At 39.0% G+C, this 24689-nt stretch overlaps 1 protein-coding gene across 1 annotated transcript in view; it reads left to right on the top strand.

Annotated features, from left to right (window-relative positions):
• Positions 1-12229: 12229 nt before the first annotated feature.
• Positions 12230-24689, top strand: part of LOC139478911 (uncharacterized) — a 42210-nt gene continuing 29750 nt past the window's right edge. The window contains exon 1 of the mRNA XM_071261597.1: positions 12230-12484. Within this exon, the coding sequence (XP_071117698.1) occupies positions 12430-12484 (55 nt within the window). The 5' untranslated portion in view covers positions 12230-12429. The remainder of the gene's footprint in view (positions 12485-24689) is intronic.

Here is a 24689-nt window from a genome sequence, read left to right as displayed (position 1 = left end):
AAAATCTGTCCAGATTGATTAAGATGATCAACAGGGCCTACAAACATCACAACAGATTATTATGTAGGATTAGAAGCAAAACAACATAGACATGTTCTTTTCAACGTAACATTTTCAGTCTCTTGGTGGTGACATTAAACATCAAAATGTTTGGAATTCGTTAACATAATAATACAAATGGAAATGTTTTTTAGTCACTTTTAATAAATTTGAAAATGTTACACATTTTGACAGTAAAAAAATATACACACTATAAAAAAGCAATGCTCAGGTGAAATATTTACTTTGTGTTGCAAGTCAAAATAGTGTAAACGAAAATCGCAAAATTACCAAGCAAGTGACTTATCAAAACTTCGTCACCATTACCGATGTTACCCACAAATATACCTACATTTCCTTATTATCTCGAAAACTGTATTTCTTTTTGTTGATCAATGTGACCACTTATTACTACCCATAAAAGTGACTGATGCGCTTACGAATTGCGCAGCACAGGTCGCGAACTAGTCTAGATTTCTGCTATACATCTGGGTACTCACTGGGAAAAAACAATAACAAAGGCAACAACCAGTCCCGGGGAATTGCGTTAGAAAAGTGCCCCTTTAAGAACTGGATGTTGATTTCGTTACTCGATTTTGATTGGACTATGCATTGACTCGTTAGTCCAGCAAAAATATGACTACATAATTCCAGCCTAGTTCGGCAAGGGTGGAAACTGGACTTTTCGTGCCTAGGGAAGATGGAATCAAGTAGACACAGTGAATGACGCTGACAACTTAGATTTTCACGCTAAAACAGCTATTGGTATCAAAGTCTGGCAACACTTAACGTTGACAAAGAAATGATGACGCATTAGCAACAATAAGAAATTCATTAAGTCTGCATGTATATTGTAGGTATTTTTTGAAGAGGCACGCGGATATCGGTAGTGTATGTCATTGTGAAGAGTTGCGTCCCTAGCTAACCCGCTCGTTGGTTTCACAAGGTTTGTTCGCGTCTAAAACCTGCATCGTCTTCTTGCCTCCCATATCAAGCTGACATGCCGTGGTATAAAAATAATATGTCTTTTTTATATTGCGCTAAGTTTCCACACCACAAAGGGATAAAAATCCTGCCTTATTATTACCCCGGTCAGTGAATGCGTGGCCACTCGATGTTCATTCTCAGCGCCCTGGGGAGTATACAACATGTGAGGCGCTTGAAGGTTAACAGTTACATTACCATCTTCTTCTAACGGATACCCATTCCCTGCTAGGTGAACAAAGGCATGTTTCGAACGAAGTCACTTTGTGCTACATGTGCTTCAGTGTGAAGCAGGACCGAAGCTCTAGAAACTCCCAGGTGTCAAGCTGCGGAACTCGGTCACCGATCAACGACTAGTACTCTCTGCGACCAGTGCTTTATTTGGCCGCATTTGTCACCTGTGCGCCGTACACAGGACCACGTGCCAGCACAAAATACTGTTCAACGCGACTGTAAACTATAGCCAATAACATGTTTGTCGAAATACACAAGAGAAACACAAGTCTTATTGAAATGAGGAGCGGTGGGGTAGCCTAGTGAAGACGCCGAAGACCCGGGTTCGATTCCCCACATGGGTACACTGTGTGTAGTCCATTTCAATGCACATTATTGTTTCACGTATATCAAATAATAAAATATATATAATTGTGGTGACAGTTTTTACTTTATTGCCATGCCCATTGTATATTGTTGCACGTCCCCTCAGGTAGGTGTGCTAGGGGGAGGGGAGGTAGCCTAGCGTTTGATTGCTCACATGTGTGAAGCCTTATTCTGGTGTTCTCCGCCGTGATATTACTGGAATATTGCTAGAAGCGGCGTATAGCCATCATTCACTCACTCACTAGAAGTGCAAGGGAGTAAAGGTTAAGGTTAATTACTGTGGCAAATGTTTCATGAAATTCTATGCAAGCCCCGGTTCTATAGTCAACACTCAAAACATATTTACATTACAGAAAGAATAACATAAAACACAACAACCATGATTATATTTTAAGTTGTAGCAGGATCACGAGGGGTTCATGGGTTTTTTTCCGTCCCACGTTAGGTTTTATACCTGAGCAGGAGGCGAGTGGTATAAAACATAACGAGGGGCGGATAAAAAAAAAACATGTAACCCAAGTAACCCTGCTACAACGAATTTATGTAAAGACGTGTTTTAATGTGACTTTGAAAAAGAATTAACACAAATTCGAAATTGATAGAAAGCGTGTTATAAAGGATTTATTCTGCCTCTCAAAAATCCACGTACAGTCTTGATTGCTCGTGGCGGGGTATAAGAGATTTATTCCCCCGCTGAGAAATATATTGCCCTCAAAGGTTACTTACTTACTTACGTTTGGAGATTTAACGTGCGCTTTCCGACTGGAGCGTATTTCGCACACGGGCCCGGTCGGGCCATTTAGCGTGGTTTTGAAGGGAAAATAAAGGTGTTGCAACCAGAGGGGGGTTTTAGTGGTTGCTTATATAAATTTTGGAGATTTTGAAATTTGGAATGCATGCCTAGGGGTGTGGTAGTGTACTAAGGGAGTGTGTTGGTGTGTGTTTGTTTGTTTATGTGGTGTGGTTGAGTGTTTTTAGATGCGGATCATTAGATTGGTTTTAGTTAAGTATACGCCTAGTGCTTTAAATTTTTCTATATTGTTATGTGGATTTAGGATTGATTCTAGGGTTATGGCTTTATCTAGTTTTAGATTTGTTTGGAGTGTTGCTCGGTGGGTTTGGTAGTGCGTGCAGTGTAAGAGTGCATGTTCTATTGTTTCCAGGTGTGGGCAGTGTGGGCATTTTCCGGTTGCGTGTTTTTTTATTTTTAGGAGTTGACTGTTTAGTTTAGTGTGACCTGTTTGGAGTTTGGTGATTATTCTATCAATTTTCTTGGATGGATGGAGGATTTTAGGTTTGGTTAGAGGTTTTTTGAGGATTTTGATTATCTGTGTGTTTGTTTTTAGGTATGTCTTATGCCACTTTTGGGTGATTTTACGTTTGTTAATGCTTTTGATCTCTGCTTTAGATATTGGTAGATTAAGGCTTATTTCAGGAATTTTGAGGGATTTTTTGGCGGCTTGATCGGCGTTTTCGTTTCCATATATTCCTACGTGGGCTGGGATCCAGATAAATGCTATTTGTTTGCCTGCCTCTGTTAAGTTATTTGCGCTTTTGAGTATTTGGTTAATGAGTTTAGGGCGGTTTTTGGTGTTTTTATTTTGGAGGGCCTGTAGTCCACTTAGTGAGTCTGTGAGTATTAGGATTTTTTTTATGTTTTTTAGCATGTTGGTTATGGAGGGAGGATGCTATGCCCATTAACTCTGCAGTGAAGATGGATTGGTTGTTTGGGAGTCGATAAGATTGAGTGTTCCTATTTGGTTGTGCGATGTGGACTCCGAAACCAGTGCGATTTGTGATCGGATCGGAAGATCCGTCTGTGTAGATGTGGCACCAATTTGGCCAGTTTTCGTGTATGTAAGCTAGTGTGGTGGATTTAGCTATGTTTGGATCGGTTTGTTTGTTTATTGAGTTTGCCAGAGATGTGTCTATTTTGGGGATTTTTAGTTTTGGGGTAAATGTATTTGATGGTTTGCAGTTTTGTTGGAGGTTATCTATTTGGTTTTCGTTTAGGTAGTTGAAAATTCGTTGAGATATTGGAGTAAGTAAAGGGTGCTTCCTAGTTAGAGCCTGGTTACGAGGGCGGATATTTTCGTTTATGATGTTTTGGATGAGAGGGTTTGATTGGGACGAGGCCCAGAAATTAAGGGTTAAGTGTTGCCTACGTAGGTTTCGTGGCATTTCTCCTGTTAAGGCCTGAAGTGAAGTGAGAGAGGTGCCATGTTGGGAACGTGTGACTATTTTAAGAGCTTGGTATTGGATTGAGTCTAGTTTTTTGGTTAGGTTATTGCTAAGCGTATCATAGATCGCACATCCGTAATCTAATTTAGACCTAATTAGTGATGTGTAGAGAGAGAGTAGAGTATCTTTGGAGGCCCCCCAGTTGGAGCCGGTGAGGCATCTTAGTGCGTTTAGATCTTTGCTGCATTTAGTTGTTAAGTTTTTAACGTGGGCCTCCCATGTTAGGTGTTCATCGAAGATTAGCCCTAGGAATTTGGTTTGTTTTTGGAACTTAATTGGTTTATTGTTTAATTTAAGATTTGGGGTGGCGTGTTTCATTTTTCGGTGTTTGAAGACTATTCCTGTAGTTTTTTCGGAGTTTAGGGAGAAGCCCCACTTGTCTGCCCATTGCTGTATTTTATTTAGGGATTTTTGGAGTAGATTTTGGGAAGTTGACATACTTTTTGTACGGATCCAGAGGGCTCCGTCATCTGCGAATTTGGATGTTTTAATTTTAGGGGATAGGCCCTCGAAGAGGTCATTGATCATTATGTTAAAGAGTGTTGGGCTAAGAATGCTGCCCTGGGGAGTGCCGTTTTCTAGGGGACACTGGTCCGATAGAACCTGGTCTATACCCACTGTGATTTTTCGGTTATTTAGGAAGTCCTGGATGTAGTTAACGATTTGTCCTTTTAGTCCTATTTTTTTAAGTTTTTGAATTAGCCCGTTGTGCCAAACCATGTCGAATGCTTTTGAGAAGTCCAAGAAGATGCCTGTAGTATATTGTTTGTTGAGTTGTCCTGTTTTGATCTCCTGTTCTAACCGGGCGAGATTGTCTAGAGTTGAGCGGCCAGGAGTGAACCCGCTTTGGTCTGTATTTATGGTGTTGTTTAGAGTTAGGTAGTGCTGTAATCTATTTTTGGTCATAGATTCCATTACTTTACATAAGTTTGAGGTCAGAGATATTGGCCTGTAAGAGTTAGCTTGGTTTGTAGGTTTGTCGGGTTTAGGGATAGGGATAACTAGAGCCTGTTTCCAAGAGGTTGGTACATGGCCGTTTAGGTAGATTAGATTATAGAGTTTGAGTAGTGACTGGAGTAGCTTGGGAGGGAGTTTTTTGATTATTTGGTAGGATGTTAGGTCTAGTCCTGGGGCTGTTCCCTTTTTCCTGTTTTGGAGTACATAGTTTAGTTCTTCTATTGTGAAGGGTTGGTTTATTTCTAGGTTATCGTTTAATTCTTTGGTAGGTTTGGATTCTGTTTTGAGTTTTGTTTGGAATTTATCACTGAAGTTTTTGTTACTGCTGATGGTCGAAAAGTGTTTAGCTAGGTTATTTGCTTTTTCGCTGGGGTTGGTTGAGTTATTTATATTAGGAGTTTTTTTGTGTCTTTTTAGGCCTCTAATGGCATGAATTTTGCGCCAGACCGTCCTGGCATCTGTGCGGTTATTTAATCCCTCGAAAAAAAATTTCCAGTCCCTGGTTTTGGCTATTTTGACTAGGTTTTGGACCTCATGGTTTAGTTTGTGGGCTATAGGTATGTAGTTATGGTCGCGTTTGGCTTTATTGAAGGCTTTTTTACGTTTTTGTCTGGTTTGTTCTATTTCCTCGTTCCACCAGGGTACTGAGGGTTTGCCTGATTTGTTTGCTTTTCTAAAGGGTATTGAATTTTTAGCTGAGGTGATTATGTATTCTGTTAGGTTTTTGCAGAAGGTTTCTGGGTCATTATGTTCTATCTCGTTTAGATTGGCTTGTTTGCAGATATTTTGGAATTTATCCCAGTTAGCCTGGTTATAGTTAAATTTGGGTTCTGAGTTTTCGGGTTTGTCGGGGACGTTGGTATTTCCTATGGTTATGTTTATTGGGAAGTGGTCACTTCCTAGTGGGGCGTCGTGAACTTCCCATTGAGTGCTTTGGGCTAAGTCTGAGGTGCATATACTTAGGTCGATAGCCGACATGTCTCTATTGCTTTTATCAAAGGCGGGATGCACAGTATTTTATCAAGATCGAGTGGACCAATCAGATCTCATCATTCTGACATGGAGGTATGATAAAGTATTTTATCAAGATCACGTGGACCAATCAGATCTCATCATTCTGACATGGAGGTATGATATAAACCTGCATACGCATTTGTAAAATGTGTATACATGTATGTCTACATTTAAATAAGATATTATATATATTTTGAATTTGCATAGCGCACTTTCCAATTGAAACTGTTCAAATGCGCTTAGACCATTATAGATCCAAAAACAATATCAGCTTACCTGGTGCATTCCACGTACACCAGTTGTGGCGCCACAGTTGATGCAGGTCAGCTGGTAAGCCAGAAGCGCACTAGGAAGCAATCCACGATAAACAAGTGTTAACCACAATGGTTTTGACCTCGGCAAAAGTTCCACTATTCTGAAAGTAAAATATCAACAGTTGTTAAATCGGTTGAATATCCTACTGTGTCAACCTTGAAGCTCTCAGTAAACTTACGGAGGAATGTTCAGTATGTTATGTTTAACAGCTGTTGTTGTTTCTGATGTTGTGCAGCTCCACCTTGTGACCCTCTCTGATCCAGTTGTGATCAACACTTCACTGGCTGGATATCCCACAATCATACACTTTGTGGTGAGTTTGGCTCATGGCCGTTTTGTCACTGCATGTCAGCTGAAGTGATTCAGGATTCAGGTCTCAGACATTTACCATTTTCATGAACCTAAGAGTACGGGTATGCTGACAAACCAAATCAGGGCGGCCCCACAACTCGATGCAACTCTGCGCATCAGGCGACTGGGCCATCCCATCTTCCCAAGGCAAGAGAGTTAACTGACTATAAAAGTCCAGTTTCCTCCCTTGCCGAACTAGGCTGGAATAACTAGGCTCGATCGAAGCGCCACCAATGGCTATTACCAGTTTTGTCCCTTCTCAGCCTCTCCTATGGACCAATCAGATTCCTCCTCTCGTATCACTTGCGTTTGCTTCATACAAAATGGTGGCACCCAGTCAAAACGATCTGATCGATAACAAAGATCTAATATTGTGATAAAACGGATCTTACATCGCGAAATGCATCAAATCATGTGAGCACCTTGAAAAAAAACATGAAAAGGTTTGGAAAATATCTGCTGACAACGAGTTGGCGGTGCACATGCTTTGCAAATGCTGCAATCGACCGAAATCTGCACGACAGTTTACGAACTGGATTTCGATTTCGGTGCGCAAATTTGAGTGGGCTATGCATAGACTCGTTAGTCCAGCCAAAATGTAAACCCATAATACCAGCCTAGTTCGGCAAGAGGGGGGGGGGGGGGGCACTTGACTTTTGTAGTCAGTTAACTCTCTTGCCTCGGGAAGATGTTCTCGTCGCTGTTAGCAATATTACTGCTGTATTACGACCGCCTGTAAATAATCGAGTCAGACAGACCTAAGGCTCAAGTGTGTCAACGTTTAGCCATGTAGGGGTTGTAAAATCGACTTCTGTATAAGTTCAAACTAATAATATCTCTTCTGCTATATCTGATTATGAAAACCACATTCAGAACAGAATAAGGTAAGTTTGCTTCGCTTACATTTTATGGCATAAAGGATGAATTATTATCTTAGGAGAACCAAATGATTACCGATATATGAAGACCTTCAGAAGTGAAACCCGTTTGCATTTATTTACAATACTACATAGACTTTACAACTTCTTGCCTATTTTCGTGTAAACCTCCGGCATGGGGAGCTGGAAAAAGTTCGAGTTATCCGGCGCCCGAGACATCAGGGGAAATGTGTGATTAATTTGGATACTTGGGACACCTAAATGAGTTCGAGACAAGCGGGAATTCGACACATCCAATTTCGACACAAGGTTCGACTGTACCAAGATCAAATATATTTCGCTGTTCCCTTCAAGAACTCATTACAACAATGCAATGTCGTTCAATATATCTTTTACGACAGCTTCACTGAGTAAACCGCTGGGCTCGTTCATATGATATTTTCTGGTACACATCCTAAACGTCTCCGAACTGATACAAAGACTTATACAAAGGTCTGTATCGTCAACACTTGGGTCTACCAGTTTGCCCGGGACGTGGACGTTGGAAACTACTACTGTCGCGGGCTGGACTGACATTTTACACCACCAGTGTTTAGTAACATTAAAAGACGTCGTTCAAATAACGCTAACGGTGTCTTTGTCGGATGAGTGAGTGAGTGAGTAAACGTGGTTTTACGCCGCGTTTAGCAATATTCCAGCAAATTCCGGTCCTCGAAAAAAAGGTAAGCATGCTCTGTCCTACCGAACCCTCCACTCGCACATTTTGCATAAAAAGGTGTGCGTCCACTGTTCAAAGCTTAGCTACATTTACTTGTAAAGCAATGCGGCTGCAACTTGTGTAACTTACGTCCATATCGTATAGCGTACATTACAACACTCTGACTAACGTTTCTCAGTATGATGTTATAACGAAACCAGCAGTCTGGCTCATTGTATTTAACACAAGAATGAAAATGATGGGGAAACTAATAAAATCTTAATTTTGAAACTGTCATTTGTTATGCCGACACTCATTCCCCTGTAGGGGTCTTGATAAGTCCTAATGCGAATGTGCCTATAAATCCTGCTCGTTGACAACAACGGATATTCCCGTCAGAAGAGCGGTGTCGACTCGGTCGACAGCGATGAGCCGCAAACTAGCGAAAATACTTTTTTACGCATAGTTGTTCGTGTAGCTTGCTTGTCTAGCAAGGATATGCTGTTTCTGTTTCGTGATCCTATCATACAAAATGTCGTCTCTAAGAACGAGGTTAAGCCTAGAAATAGCATCCTGTGCAAGTTGTTTATATGTTTGTTTATTTCTTCCGTTTGAAGGTACACCAAGCCATGGGTTTGTAATCCAATTTTCGTATATGTCAGTAACGTTACATTTCGATTTTGAAAAAAGTAGACTTTCCCTGATATGTGTTACATCGGAGATACACTATTATAGCTTCTGGACCTGTGATTGACTGTACCGCAATGAAAGAGAATGAGTGAGTGAGTGTGGTTTTACGCCACTTTTAGCAATATTCCAGCAATATCACGGCAGGGGACACCAGAAATGGGCTTCACACATTGTACCCATGTCGGGAATCGTAAATTTCTGGGTTCGACCGTAGCGCCAGCAGTGGCTATTACGAGTTATGTCCCTCCTATTGACCAATCAGATTCCACCTCTGATATCACTTGCATTTACTTCGAACAAAATGGCAACACCCATTGTAGACGATCTGATCGATAATTAAGATCGATATTGTAATAAAACGGGTCTTACTTCGCGAAGTGCATCATGTGATACCTTGATTAAAAACATGAAAAGATTTGGAAAATATCTGTTGACGCCCAGTTGACAGTACACAGGGTTTTCGGCGTGACGAGCGAACGCTTTAACCACTAGGCTACCCGACCGCCCCCATGAAAGAGAGCATACGTTCTTTATATTGCTTGCTTCACTACGTGGCAAACGTCGGGTTTGCATCACTTGCCACTTTCCTCCCACTTCATATAAGGAACCGACTTTTTGATATTCCGGGGCGTGAGTCTCTTGAAAGGATGTTGCATAAAGACAAAATAGCTTTTCAGTTACAGCTGCAAAACCAGATATATTATTTTTTATCAAAGCTATCATGAGCCTTAATATGTTTCTACAAAGACACCCCCACCGCCCCCCACCATCACGCCTACCAAGCCCATAATGGCGCCCCGCATGTCAAATGATCGATCCCCAACTGAAATGGTTATAACGTTTTCATTACCTTTCTTCAACATATCCTGTTAAGGTCAAGAAAATGTTCTTCCTTCAAGTTGCTATATCAGTAACTCCTACTTTACTTTGCCAATAGCCATACTGTTTCTCAAACTGGAACAGGATTATTTTTGACCGGACCCGAATATATATTGACCAGGGTGCCATCACCAGACATTGTGTGTAGCGTCCTACTGGTCACTCTATATGTTAATGAATGGCCGTCGGTATTCCCGTCACACCAACCAGCTCCCGAAACAGACATTCTTCAAACAAGGGCTACTCATTATGAACGGCAAAATGTTCGCATGAGAATGCGTAGTCCGGTACAGTAAACTACGGTTATAACGAACTCAAAGGGACTACTAATTTTAGTTCGTCATAACCGTAGTTCGTAATAAGCATATATACAACATAACTACAGCAAATAGTCGGGACCAGAAGAGAAAGTTCGTTATATCCGTTAGTTCGTTATAAGCGTGTTCGTTATAACCGTAGTTTACTGTATCTGCATGTACTAATTTATTTAGCATGTGTTTTGTTTTATAAATATTAACTGGGTTAAGTTTCAACTCCGCTTTGAATGATGTTTTAGATATTTCAGCTTAATTTGTGCTATGGTAGTGCCTGTGGTATGCCACTCAAGTTCCTTTCTGAGTAAGTGAGTATGGTTTTACGCGCCGCTTTTAGCAATATTCTAGCAATATCACGAGAGAGAGAGAGAGAGAGAGAGAGAGAGAGAGAGAGAGAGAGAGAGATCCAAATAGGCAGATTGGTAGCGATGCATTTCCAGCATATGAATACTTGTTTTAGTTTTGTCTGCATACCTAGCGTTTATATCCGCTGGGTTGAAATATTGAAGTTATTATATATTTCAAAAACTGCCTTTCGTTGGCAAATAAGGTAAGTAGAGACATTTATAAACGTTCACCCCGCAACACCCAGCACCCCCCCCCCCCCCACCCCCCCCCATCCCCTCCCCCCCAAAAAACCCCCAAACAAAACAAAACAACAACATCAACAAAACAAACAATTATAAAGTCCAGTATAATTCATTCTGACAAAATACATTCTGCAATTCCTTTCAAAGCTGCTCGTGACAACCGCGAACAACGAAATAAGTTGTTTGAGTCTGAAAAAATGCAAAGTAGCCAACGTCTACTTCAAAGGTGTTGACAGGTAGGCGGCAGGTGTGATGTCTTACCTGGGATCGTGGCTATGCGACAGCACGCCTGCGTGGTAAAGGTTGCAGCCAGGTTCTATTATAACATGACTCACCAGACTGACGTAACTGTTCTTCAAACTTTTCTAGAAGTCACGAAACATAGATTTTACGTGTCAGTTACAATTGTTTCGTTACGAATTCAAAATATACTTTATACTAATGCTCTTGTTACCGTGTGTGTTTTAACAACATGGCTGTACCATTCAAATGGATTCCTGATATGTCATGGTCAAAATATTGTTTTAGAATCTTGCGCATCGTACTGTTGACATTAACATATTCAGTACGTTTCATTGCCCTCGAAGTAGCAGGATTATAGTGCGGGACATACGTTGTTTAAGACAGTAATCTTAGTTACTGAGCAGTAGAAATCTGACCCGCTTTGTAAATCGGGCCAATATAGATATAGCGTACTTTTTACCTTGGTTCTTCCACATTGATTTGATTTCGTTTTTGAACACTATTGGAACAGTTGTCTGATCTTTAGGATCAGATGTTTTTCATTGAATTATATGAAAGGACATACACAACTCCACTACGGCAGGGATATATTTCATCTTTCCTTGATACACAAAATTGATTCTCATAATGTGTCAAGTGTATATTTAAATAAAATGACATATCTGATTATCCCTATCAACAGTTGAGTGGTATAGATAATTGTTATAGAAATAGACTTATGTATTATTCACAATCTATATTTTCTAAAGGTATGCGAAGAAAGTATTAGCTATGGTATTGCAACCTATTTGTGAAATAATGACTTGTCACTAAAACCCCTCCAAATAGGAAATATACGTTGTTATTGCAGATCAGCAACCCTTGAATGTCTGTTGCGTGTCGATTTAAAAAGAACAGCGTCAGCGGGTTCTGTGTAAATTCCCTAAAAGAATTTAACATTTGTCAATGGTCAAATGTTGACTTTCTCTTGAAAATATATGTGTATATACGCATTAAATGTTTCATTGTAAAATATGAAATAGACGTTTAGGGTAGTTCAGCAACGACATCTATTTCGATCATTTCCCGGTGGAATGTAGCATGGACATGCAATGAAACTGATAACTCCGTTAGACGTGTTCAATATGTTAAAGGTGTCTCCAATAACACCAGAGGAACGTTCTTACTTATAGAGTCGACTTTTTAATAACACATCACTCGCGTTGACCCATGGAAGAAGTTGGCAACTGCATAATGGCGACCACTTTAAGTGAAATGAAATGCAAGAATTCTCTCAGCGCCGACAACATCGCCTTTCATGGTGATAGGGACGTGCCTATGGTCCGTAACTCTGTTTGCTTCACGGGCCGTGTTTACTCGTAGATTTCCCCGCTTGGTATGGCCCACCTTTAACGAAAAACCTTAACTCACGTCCCGAGCCGGAGCGACAGTGTTTGCAAAAGGGGCAGTGATAGTGCCAATATTCGTTGATTTTGTCAACAAGCGCCTCGCTTCATCCCTCTAACGCTAGCGAGGTTGTGAGGGTGGGTTTCACTTCAGGGGGCACTTTTGCGGAACTTCTTTACAAAGCCTTCTCTTGGACATTTTAGCGTAACCTTTCTGGATATTTTCCCTGGTTCAAACTACAAGTGTGAGAAATGAAGCTTCATCTGACTACAGCCGTTACCTGTTCCCTGATACTACTCCTTACAGGTAAGTTGCTTCCATTTTTTTACAAAGACACAAAAAATATATATCGTGGTAGACATGCAACTCAATTCGTTTTAAGCTCTGATCATAAACTTTATGAACTCCATAACTTCCATATGGTATCCACATTGACAACTTTTGTTTTGGTGTCATACTTTTCATGGATACATTTCTACTGTCATTGGTGTTCCAATCTATCTTCAGTATACCATCCTCTGTATCTTTTTGAGGAGGTGAACAGGTAAAAAAAGAAATGGAGTAAGTTCAGCCGTTCTCGTTTACTTCCTGCATACAGTTTTGACGAGGAATAAAATCTGTTAATAGAAATTCCAAAGTAAGGTGTACGTACACATTGACGTAACGGTTGGTGAATACATCAAACGTTGTGAAGCATCATATCGACCATTGAGTTCCAGTCACCTTTTTGCAAAACTTCATTTCCACGTAATACCTGTGTGCACGTCGGTAAGCTGAACATGTGTCGTGTCTCGTGCATGCGTATTACTGTTATGTCATTATACGCTACTGAATTGTGTCTCCCTGTGGGGAATGATACGTCCGCAAACACCCGGTATAATCGCATTTGATAGTGGTTCATAAACACATGCCCATGATACGGTCTGAATCGTACCATGGACTCGGAGATTTCGTCTGATTATGGAAAAGTCTTTTCGTCCATTTACTCCAGTTACCGTTTTTGTCTTTGAAAGAGACACAGATGGTTCAATATTACAATTGATGAACGAAAAACTGAACGAAACTAAAAGACAGCTCGTGTCTTAAAACAATTTGATAAGACTAAAATAATAGTAAATGCTAGACACACATACACTCAAATAGCTTGGTTTCTAGGTTTGGAAACTACGGTTCTATTCTCTCTATTGTTATCCTTCTTCGTGTTATGCTGATCTTGCTGGCGTCTTACTTCCATTGTTTAACCCCCATTCTGAAACAGCTATAAGGTACATAGACTATAAATGCCATCTGATCAATGATTACTCAATCAAATAAGTACATGCCGAAACCTGATTTGCTGAAAAACATTCGACCCGGAAGACAAACATTTGTAACTTTAGTCATACATAAACCAAACCCTGTTTGTCTTTCAGGTTAATTAGGAATGATTTCATTTCGTCTTCACACTCATACCGAGCACTATTGTTCAAATACCAAGAATTACCTTTACGGAAAAGTACAGAACGGGCCTTTGGGTCTTATAATTCAGGTATAACACGATATACTGTGGGTTTATTCAGGATCAAATGAGTGCGAATATCATAATAAGTTAACAAAGTGACTGTAATGGTTAATCAAATTATCGGAATACGTGTTAGAGGAAAGCAGTACACGTTACGAATAAGAGCAATTATATATATGGACCATATCGTATCCGTTCCTCAATTAGAGGCCAAAAATGTAACAGTGTTTGAATTGACCATTCTTTTATCATTTTTGCACGTCCCAAAGACCTAGGGAGAGAGTGGTCTGTGTGTTCAGTGTGACCTTTGACCCGGGGCCAAAGGAAGATTATGACCTTGGCAACGGGCACAAGAAGATTTAAGGGATTTTTTACAATGGTTTTCTGGCAGGCTTTGAAGGAAAATAGGGGTTTTACCTGGCACATTCAACGTCCCTTGAAACCCCTGTAGACATTACTTTGGGTCTCCGTCCTGATAGAACTACTGACTCTGCTTAAGATCCTTGGTAATGCGTGTTAATGCTGGAGGATGCTGAAACACGTTGATGAACAACTTTTAAATGGTTTGAAGTTGGGAAATAAATATTTTATCCTTGAAATAGTGAGTGAGTGAGTATGGTTTTACGCCGCTTTAAGCAATATTCCAGCAATATCGCGGCGGGGGACACCTGAAATGGGCTTCACACATTGTACCCATGTCGGGAATCGAACCCGGGTCTTCGGCGTGACGATCGAACGCTTTAACCACTAGGCTACCCGACCGTCCCTGTCCTTGAAATAACACTACATGAGAACATGCATGTGATGCCTTGTGTATTACTCAACTTTGGATATGAATACTGACCTATTTTATACTCTATACTTTACATTGGATAGGAATACTGACCTATTTATTACTCTATACTTTACATTGGATAGGAATACTGACCTATTTTATACTCTTTACTTTACATTGGATAGGAATACTGACCTATTTTATACTCTATACTTTACATTGGATAGGAATACTGACCTATTTTATACTCTATACTTTACATTGGATAGGAATACTGACCTGTTTTATACTCTATACTTTACATTGGATAGGAATATTGAACTATTTATACTCTATACTTTAAATTGGATAGGAATACTGACCTATTTTATACTCTATACTTTACATTGGATAGGAATACTGACCTATTTTATACTCTATACTTTACATTGGATAGGAATACTGACCTGTTTTATACTCTATACTTTACATTGGATAGGAATATTGAACTATTTTATACTCTATACTTTACATTGGATAGGAATATTGAACTATTTATACTATATACTGTACTTTGGATATCTGTACTAAACTACTTCAAAGTACAGTACATTGGATAGGAATGCTGAAGTAATTCATACTGTGTACTAGAACTTGGATATAAATCCTGAACTATTTTATCACTATATACTGTACATTGAATATGTATACTGAATTATGTCATACTTCATACTGTACATTGGATATGAATATTAAACTATGTCATACTATGTACTATAACTTGGATATATATTCTGAACTATTTATCACTATATACTGTACACTGGATATGAATACAAACTATTTCATACTGTATACTGTACTTTGGATATGAATACTAGCTAGTTCATACTGTATTGGAAAGGAGTGCAGAACTATTTCATACTATGTACCGGATATTGAATTTGAATCTTGAACTACTTTTTTTCCATATACCGTACGTTGGATGGGATATTCAACCATGTCATACTATATACTGTACTTTAGATATGAATACTAACTATTTCATACTATATACTATACAACTCACCACCACCCACGTTGCTAAATGGGACCACGTGCACTAGGGGCCAGAAAGGACATCTAAACTTCACCAATATACGGACTCAGCCGAGTTCTGTCGTCCCAGTGTAGTAGCATCAGCTTCACTGTTTACCTGGAAATTCAAAACGTCAACGTCAGAGAATAATAATTTCCAGGATCTACTAAAACACAGTGTAAAATTCCAAAATTGTGATGAAAATGGTATGAATGGATCAGTGATGACACCAGGTGTTCGTAATGTTGCTCTGTCGGGGCGCCTGCAGAATAAAATACGAACATGAATAATTAGAAAAATACTCTACTTTAGGGTCTGTTCAAATTTGACGCTTCGTAGACAAAAATATGTCAGATACAATTCCCTATATTGACCTGTACCATGTTCCTGTGTTTTTTAGGTGAATAATTTACTTGCCTTTGCATGTGTTTGTGACGAGTGACCGGTGGGGCAGGATACCTTTTCGCGAACACCTGGTGTCGTCACTATTTCATAGTTATTCATAAACACATGCTCATTATATAGTCGGAATCGAACAACCACCTAGATTTCTTTTGGATTTTATTATTATTATAACACAAACAAGCAGTTTCTTTGTGAGTTTATTGGAGATAATTCATACACGAAAACCACAATCTAAATTGCATTTTTTGTAAGTGGTGTGGGCGAATGGTGAGTGCTGATATTCCGTGTTAGTGCCGTGCAAACAAACAACCCGCCCGATAAACAAACTGCGTTGAAGGGGCCGAGTTTTGGTCAACACAAAGTTTTTCTTGTCAAGTCCTAAATAAATGCGCACAGTGTCAAAGCGTGTTACGAAAACAGTCAGAGCCGAGATCCCTTTGAAACAAAAGACCGAATAATAGAAAGCAGGGCAGAATTGCCGGTAGCTCAATAACAAACAAACAAACACAACCACGAGAATATTAACATCGCAAATCGCGTAACCTGTGATACCATTGTTATTTATTTAACTGTTGATGAAGGTCATTTAAACAATTCCTACAGTCTTGTTTGTCCACACTGCATAATAATGTCAGATGATCGTTATCCAAGAGAATGTTACCTACATATTAAGAAGTATGATTCAGCAGGAAGGAAGACATGGGCATCCTGTGTAAGATTGTTGTTATACACTATGGTTTCGGATATGCATGGGTTAGTCAAGATATTGGAGATATTTCATATTTTCTGTCGATGTTCAGACAGAGATTAGAAGATTGTGGAAAGCAAAATATGTTTAGTATTATCAATGATTCAAAACGACTTGCACATTCTAAGAATAATAAGTCATTGTTAGGGAATTAAGAAGATATATATGTTTGTTGAGATTGCATGAACTGCCGTTGCGTTGTAATATCAGATGTAAAGAATGTATTATTGTTAACCGAATTTGTAGAATGTGTAATACTGATAGCATTAAAGATGAACTCCATTTCATATTTGATTGCGATTGAGAAGTGATAGATTCGTTGTGGAGCCAAGAGCAGCAAACTACCATTTGATTCTTGTATTATAGGTTGTTCGCGAAGAAGTTTAGTCATTGAAATTGTACCTACAATTATCAGGAGTTAATTAAGTGAGTGAGTTGGGTTGAACGCCGCTTTAAACAGAATTATACTAGTAGTTATATCGCGGTGTGTCAGCTTAATTTGGGAGGAAAGCCCGAAGTGATGCAGGTCTCAGACGTTTACCACTTCGGTGAAACCCACGAGTACGGGTATGGTGCGGACAAACCTAGAAACATAATCGGGGCGAACCGGGATTCGAACCCACAATCATAGGTTTCTGGCCAAGGGACGCAACTCTGCACAGCGAATCGCGGCGCCTTAGACGACAAGGCCACCCGTGCCCCCAGCAGGAGTTAACGAGTAGTCGTAGAAATATTCATATTCCTATATGTAGTTCGAATGTGATTACGTACAATTTAGTTAAACTCTGTATAGTTAAATGGTTGTGACAATATTAGTAGTTTTAAACTAAAATGATTATAGCATTAATGCCTATCAATGCAATATGACCACTGTCCAATTATGCAGTGTCCTCCCCAAACTTCGTGTTTATTAAACACGGGAGCAAGGATCCAGTCAATTGGCAGTCTCACCAAATTTGATTCAGTTCTTTCAGAACCCATATGTTTGGCTACAAACTCAAATACTGGATGTATTTCAATCTAACATGTCATGACTAATATTACACAGAGATAAGACTGCAATTTGATGTGCAGAGTGCATCCATTAGGTTTCCGGAAACCTATGATTGTGGATTTTCCAAAGTCAGATTCGTCCTTATAATGGTTCTAGGGTTGTCAGCACCACGCCCATGGCACAAGTCAAAGACCTGCATCACTTAGGGGTTTCATCACGCTGACATGCCGTGGTATAACTGAAATAATGTTCAAATCATCGTTAAACACGCTTATTCACTCAGATCCTCGTTTTGATCTTCTCGTGTGACTTCAGTCACCCCGATTCTCTCTCTACTCTACACACCTACATGAGCCTATGGGAGGTTGTTGAAGGTAACCTGCGGTGACTAGAAATAGACCAGTTCTAACCAGTCAGTTGATTCCCTAGTGGTTAGCATTAGAACCAATCAGGACTTCCCTGAAACGCGTCGTTCGTGTTGTGTAAGATGTAAAGCTGACCGCCACTTAGGTTTAATCATCTGTATCTAAAACAAACCCCTCCACATCGACATCAATTCCACCGGAAGTGCTCGTTAAATCGTCAATAGAAAACACAAATTCCTAGCACGGGACAGACGCCTTTTCTTGTAATGTTCATCCCACTTTGGGTCAACAAAAGCTCTTTCCTGTACAAACCATCGAACTATCATCGGTGCATTAAGGTGTCATATTACTACTCTTAACAATCTTGTACAGTAACTTCATCTGTGGTCATCTATTTCTTATAAAGTTATAATTTTTATGTCTAGTGATAGGAGGCTAGTATTATCTCAGTGAAATATGTTAAGCCAACAGGGTAATAATACTTGGCTTCGCAGAAACCTGATCACTTTGAGATGTAGTTTCTTTTCTTTCAATTCCTATGCCATAAGTTATAGTAGAGATATTATGTTCTAAGACATGGTGCGGATTTTCACTCGATGTCAAGGCGTTGTAATAATTACTGTTATTACTGTTACTTTGTTATGGTCTCTGTGTAATCCAGGTAAACATCCGTCATACAATCTTAGTGGATTTCCAATGGCACGAATCAAACTTGCCAGTGCTGTCAGTTGTCCACGGCCTCGCCTCTGTTATTTAGATCATTTAATCTTTCACGACTTTGAGATGTTTATAACTTTGTTGTTTGAACGTCCAGTTATCTCAGCTGTTGTCATGAAGGTGGTAAGATGTGGTGGCCTAGCCTCCCTAAATGCGTCATGCCAGGTACAGATTTCTTGTTAAAGTGGGGGCTCTTCCTTCAAACGCAGTCGGCTACTTCAAAGGCCAACGCATCTACAGGTGGGGCTTGGTCTTTTGTTTTTGTACAGGTAAACAATTTGCGAGAGCAGACATGTAATTATTTCCACAAAGTTTTATTCAAACAGTTAGGAGTGTCTGGTGTGTGAAATATGTTCACAATCAGTTACCTCTTAAATTGACCTTCTCTAAAATCCGAACCGTTAACGCGTGTCTTTTTTCTCTCTTTATACAGGTGTGTAGCATTTTGATAGACTGACGGGCATGCTCACATACCCATACATTCAGCAGAATTGCAAATGAGTTGGAGGTTTAACATTGAAGAAACTGACCATTTCTTGGTAGATTGTGAGTTGTAGATTGCACAAACTGAAAAAGGGGGGACAAAATAGGAATAAAACCTTCCTGTCTCAGACATTTGTCATCCAAAATATGACTGCCCTACATGAAAGGTTTGTACTTGGTCCCACTGAAAAGGCCTGAAATAAGCACATTTAAGTTAATGCGTTAATTATTTGCTCCAAAGAACTTGGTGTAAGGGACATATCAAATAATGACACATATTAGCCCAGTATGTTAACTGAGGAGGAAATCTGACAAAGAAAGGTACGTATCATTACTGTCAACTTTTGCCTTGACTCTCAAAAATGAAGACGTATTCGTATCTGTACAAAGAGAGGTATATCGCTGAGTCTAGCAAATACCTCCAAATTCCTGCCTCAAACATTAACCATAGTCCTAAATATAACAAAGGAAGGCCTTTCTTTATAATATATTCACAGAAAGTATTTGAGAAAGGGGGACTTAATACCATACCAATACCGTTTTGCGACTCATACTTGCTCAAAAGTTTTTTGATCAAGGTTAAAACATTCAAGGCCTCAGTAAAGCTTTAATGGTAATTATGTGGAGGACATTTCCAAGTGGGACGTATCAGATGCATTTCCATGTTGTACTCCTTAACAACACAGCAACACATGGTACAAGTCAAAACACATCCTCATGATATGGTCGGAATCGTACAATGGTGAGGTGAGGTGAAATGTGGTTTAACGTCGCGTCCAAGAATAATTAACTTACATAGCAACGTGTGTGTGTGTGTGTGTGTGTGTGTGTGTGTGTGTGTGTGTGTGTGTGTGTGTGTGTGCGCGCGTGCGTGTGTGTGGCTGATTACACTAGTACGGACTAATGCCTATTTTATAGTGTTAGCCCACTGAGATAACAGGCCGCAGTTTGACATGAATACCCTACTCAGACACACTCCGAGCCAACCAGTCCTGGTTTAGCCCCATAATGCCTAGCACCACGCAGGGTAACAACAAGTACCATCTTTTAACATCTTTTGGTATGACGCGGCCGGGGAGCGATCCCCGACCTTCCGCTCTCCGGGCGGATGCTCTACCACTAGACCACGGAGGCGGTCATCGTACAATGGACTCTGCTTTTGGCAGAGATTCTTATGATTATGTAATTTTGTACTGATTAAACTCAATTCAATTAGAACATTGTTATTATTTATTGCTACTATTTGTAAGTAAACCAAACCACGGAATATCTGCATGGTCATGTATTCTTCGGGAAGTGGGATTTTATTTAATAATAAACCACACACCGCACATACCATCACCACCACACCAAATCCCACCCCACCCGCACACCCTATCACCAATACACGGTCTCTCATTTTTTTTATATATCGAGGTAACCTTCACGTGGCTATTGCAACGCTGATTTCAGAAATATTTTTATGTTTTCAGTTTCTATAAATTCATGGCGGCATCGAGTAGTTGTGTTCTTAAATCGGGTCCACTCGGCTTATTCCGCTAACTAGATAATCCTTCGACCAGCAAGGAAGTGGTGACATTATATGATTTCACAGATCCGCTGTATGAAGGTCGTATGACATGACTGGCAGCGTAATGTATGATCAACATAAATTAGGTTTATACTTTCATTTGAAGTAAAAACAAACACTCAGAAAGATTATATCACATTCATGAAATATTGTGTTAGGTGATAGTCGTTTGCATAAAACGAGATGCAATATAGATGCCTACCAATGCCCTATTGTACTGAGACACGAATGGATTCACGTGAATGTGTGTTTCCAATCATAACCAGTACTGCAAAACGTCTTTGCAATATAATTAGAGAAGAAATATATAGTTGTCTGTGATCAGCACTGCATTTTCATTGCATTTCAAGACATATCAGAAAGCCAGTATACGTGTTGTAAGATGACTAAGATTTGGGTTAGGTCGACCTGTCTCAGAAATGTTTGTGAAACATCTCTCACACAGCATCAATTTGACATGAGGCGTAAGACCATACCGATACGCAACCTCATGGTTCCTCAGTAACATCGACCACTTCCTGGTATGGAAAGCATTGACAAACAACTGGGAAGTTCTATTGTTTTCTGAAACAAAAGGCAATTCAGCCAGACTTCAGTCATCACAGAGGCAAACAATAGAACCGCCATAAATATTTGACCACTGTCCATGTTGTCATGTTGATGGAATGGCAACTATTTGGGAAAAAGGAATGGGACATTAGTATCACACCTAGATGGTATCCTATTGTGGAATGTAGAAAAAGGGAGTTGTCTTGCCAATGGACAAGTAAGAGTGATGTAAGTACAATTGGCATTAATAATAATAAGTAAGTATCACAAAAATTACTGTGTCTTTCATTAAAGAAATAATTATGAAAGACACAGTAATTTTTGTGATACTTATCAAAAACAGCTTATGGGTGTCTACAGGCAAGATCAATTGCACAACAATTCCTTTCGTTGCTTATGGCTGAACGGAATGTGTGCTGCGCAAGACCTTTCATGACAATGTCGACACAACTCGGTAACATCATTTCACGGCGCCAACTGGACGTCGCTGCACGTCCGGAAATGGTTAAATAAGCAAGGTGTTTCTAATGAGAAAATTTTGCTCGGTATGTAGTACCACGATTTATTCTTAAATATTCCACATACATAAAGTTCGAGGGCTATTCACTGGCGTTGACGTTTCATATGATCATTTTGTTTGATGATGGTTACAACATTCGAGGCCTCAGCAAAGCTATTTTGACTTGCAGCATAATGTTTCCGTGGCTTTTTTATGAACAAATGAACTTTTTTTGCATGTGTTTTGATATCCTTAACATAATAATTAGAATAATAATGATAATAATAAGAGAAGAAGAACTTTTCTTTGCATGTGTTTTGACATCCTTAACATAATAATTAGAATAATGATAATAATAAGAAGAACCTTTCTTTGCATGTGTTTTGACATCCTTAACATAATAATTAGAAAAATGATAATAATAATAAGAAGAAGAAGAAGAAGAGAAGAAGAACCTTTCTTTGCATGTGTTTTGACATCCTTAACATAATAATTAGAATAATAATAATGAGAAAAAGAAGAAGAAGAAGAAGAAGAAGAATGCGACAAAACACCTTCCATAATAAGAAGCATAGTCAAATGTGTGACAACATCATATGCATGCGGTAATAATAATTGTGGAGGCATAATATCCACAGACTCAATTTTCGTTTCCTTAACGGCGGTGTATAATTTATGAGGGAATTATGTTGGCATGAGCTTGTATCGACCTCGGCTACAGACCTTTAGTGTTATCAAGAGGCGCAAGCGATCAACCGTGCAAGATGGTTTCAGCAGAGGTAATGCATGTAAAATAGCGTATGCCTCGTGCTATTACTATCGGTATTTCAAACTTACAATGAAACAATCTCATGAACATAAATTATGACTTCATATATTTTCTTAGAATAATTGCGTGAAAAACAGCAGAAAGAACATGCAACATGACTAATACGTCAATGTTTATGTAAGTAGAATAAATCAAATATGTAATATGTGTAAAACAACCAACTGATCAGATACATAACACTGTCGTATATATTTGTGATACAATAGCTACGTCTAGCTGGTTCTGTTCCATATTATAAAGTCAGCCTTAGAAACTGCAATATTTTGTCAACGTACAAATCAACTCTGAAATAAAGGACTGTAAACAGTAGATGTCCGTCAATAAAATGCCTTGCGGAAAATTAAATCACAAACGGCATTATCAACACATTGAGAGAAACTATTTAAATGAAAAGACACATATATGAGCTTAACTGACTTGGTTAGATCGATGGCGGGCAACTGGATTTTAATCACGACCTTATATTTAACGAACATTGAATGTTATGTATATTTACAAAGAGACAACAGTGGAAATCGATTCGTTTAAGCACAAATTTAGGTAGTTTCAATGGAATTCACGCCATCCGATGTCCTTGGCTCAATGTAGAAGCATCAAGTCTGATGGCGCCATGATAATCTCCTCGTTCATGCCACACAATTAACTGACCAATCAAAACGGACGTAACAGTACCCGTAGTGTATTACCTATTCGGAATTGTAGTACAACCTTAGTACAGTTTTAGCCTTCAATACTGAATAACACCGATGACATTTTAAGAATTTTACTGAGATAGGTAAGTCCATTTTTATTTATATCAGCAGCTAATGACCATTGATGTGATTGCTTTGAGGTAATAAACCATATGATGTTATTGCAATAAACAGACGTAATAAACCATATTATGTTGCATGTGTTTGTGACAGGCGACACCGGTGGGTCAGGATACGCTAACCTTTTCGTGAACACCTAGTATCATCGCTATTTGATAGTGATATATAAACACATGCTCAAGATAGAGTTGGAATCGTATAATCGACTATGTTTTTGATAGAGATTTCTTATGAAAATGGCAAGGATTTTGTCGCTTTTATTTGTATATGACCACAGCACTAAATACAGATGGTTTGGTATTGTGTTATCATTCACCTCAAAAACTGACGTCTTGTCCGGATGTACAGAATCATACAACGGACTCTGATTTAAGCAGAGATTTCTTATGATTATTGACATGTTTTTGCCGCTTCTATTAGAGCTTTGATGATTTTTTAGCTTGATGCGGATCATTTATATATGTTTAAAAATTTGAAAAAGTGTTATTCTAAGAAATAAAAAGTGTCTTGTAGCATTTATTAAGTTCACGTAAGATCGTAAACGTAAAAATAGGATTGGAACGGTTAAAATAAATATATTTTAACATCTTATGTTTGGTGTGAATATTTTTTGATAATATTTTTTAATAATATGTCACCCATCTGTTTTCAGCAGTTATGTCCTTATTCCTAACTAAATGTTTGTTATTACACAAAAAACAAGATTTAAATATTACCATATGAGTTGATGTTTTCAAGAGGGTGGTATGTTACACATATTGTTGGTCGATGCACAGTGCATTAACTTAAAGTGCAGAATGAACCTTTGTGAGGGTGATTCATTCAAATGATGTGTAACTTATCATAGAGGGTGTTGTGTTATATTTTTCCTAAAGACATACGTATCTGGCTTTGCCTTTTCCTCGTGACAACATAATGATCATGTTGGATGAGTTTGAACAAAAACAGGTTTTCTCCCTCTCTCGTCCTCAACTGGATAAAACTGTGTGTTTTCATAGTTATGCATTTGATGATTGATAATTTCCAAGAAGGTTGCTAGTTTGCTTGCGTGTTTCATTATGTGGGAAGCAAGCTATTAACGATATTGGATTGTCCTCAATCACTCCAACTAATTTTTATCAGGAAAATTCAAACTTGAAACTTTCCTTAATGAATAGTATGTTGCTGAAGACAATAGATGTAGATACATTGAATTCATACGTCCCTG

Source organism: Haliotis cracherodii, unplaced genomic scaffold, assembly GCF_022045235.1.
Source record: "Haliotis cracherodii isolate W230 unplaced genomic scaffold, xgHalCrac1.p SCAF_4, whole genome shotgun sequence".
NCBI classification, from domain to species: Eukaryota; Metazoa; Mollusca; class Gastropoda; order Lepetellida; family Haliotidae; genus Haliotis; species Haliotis cracherodii.
This window is presented reverse-complemented; position numbering and strand designations above follow the sequence as displayed.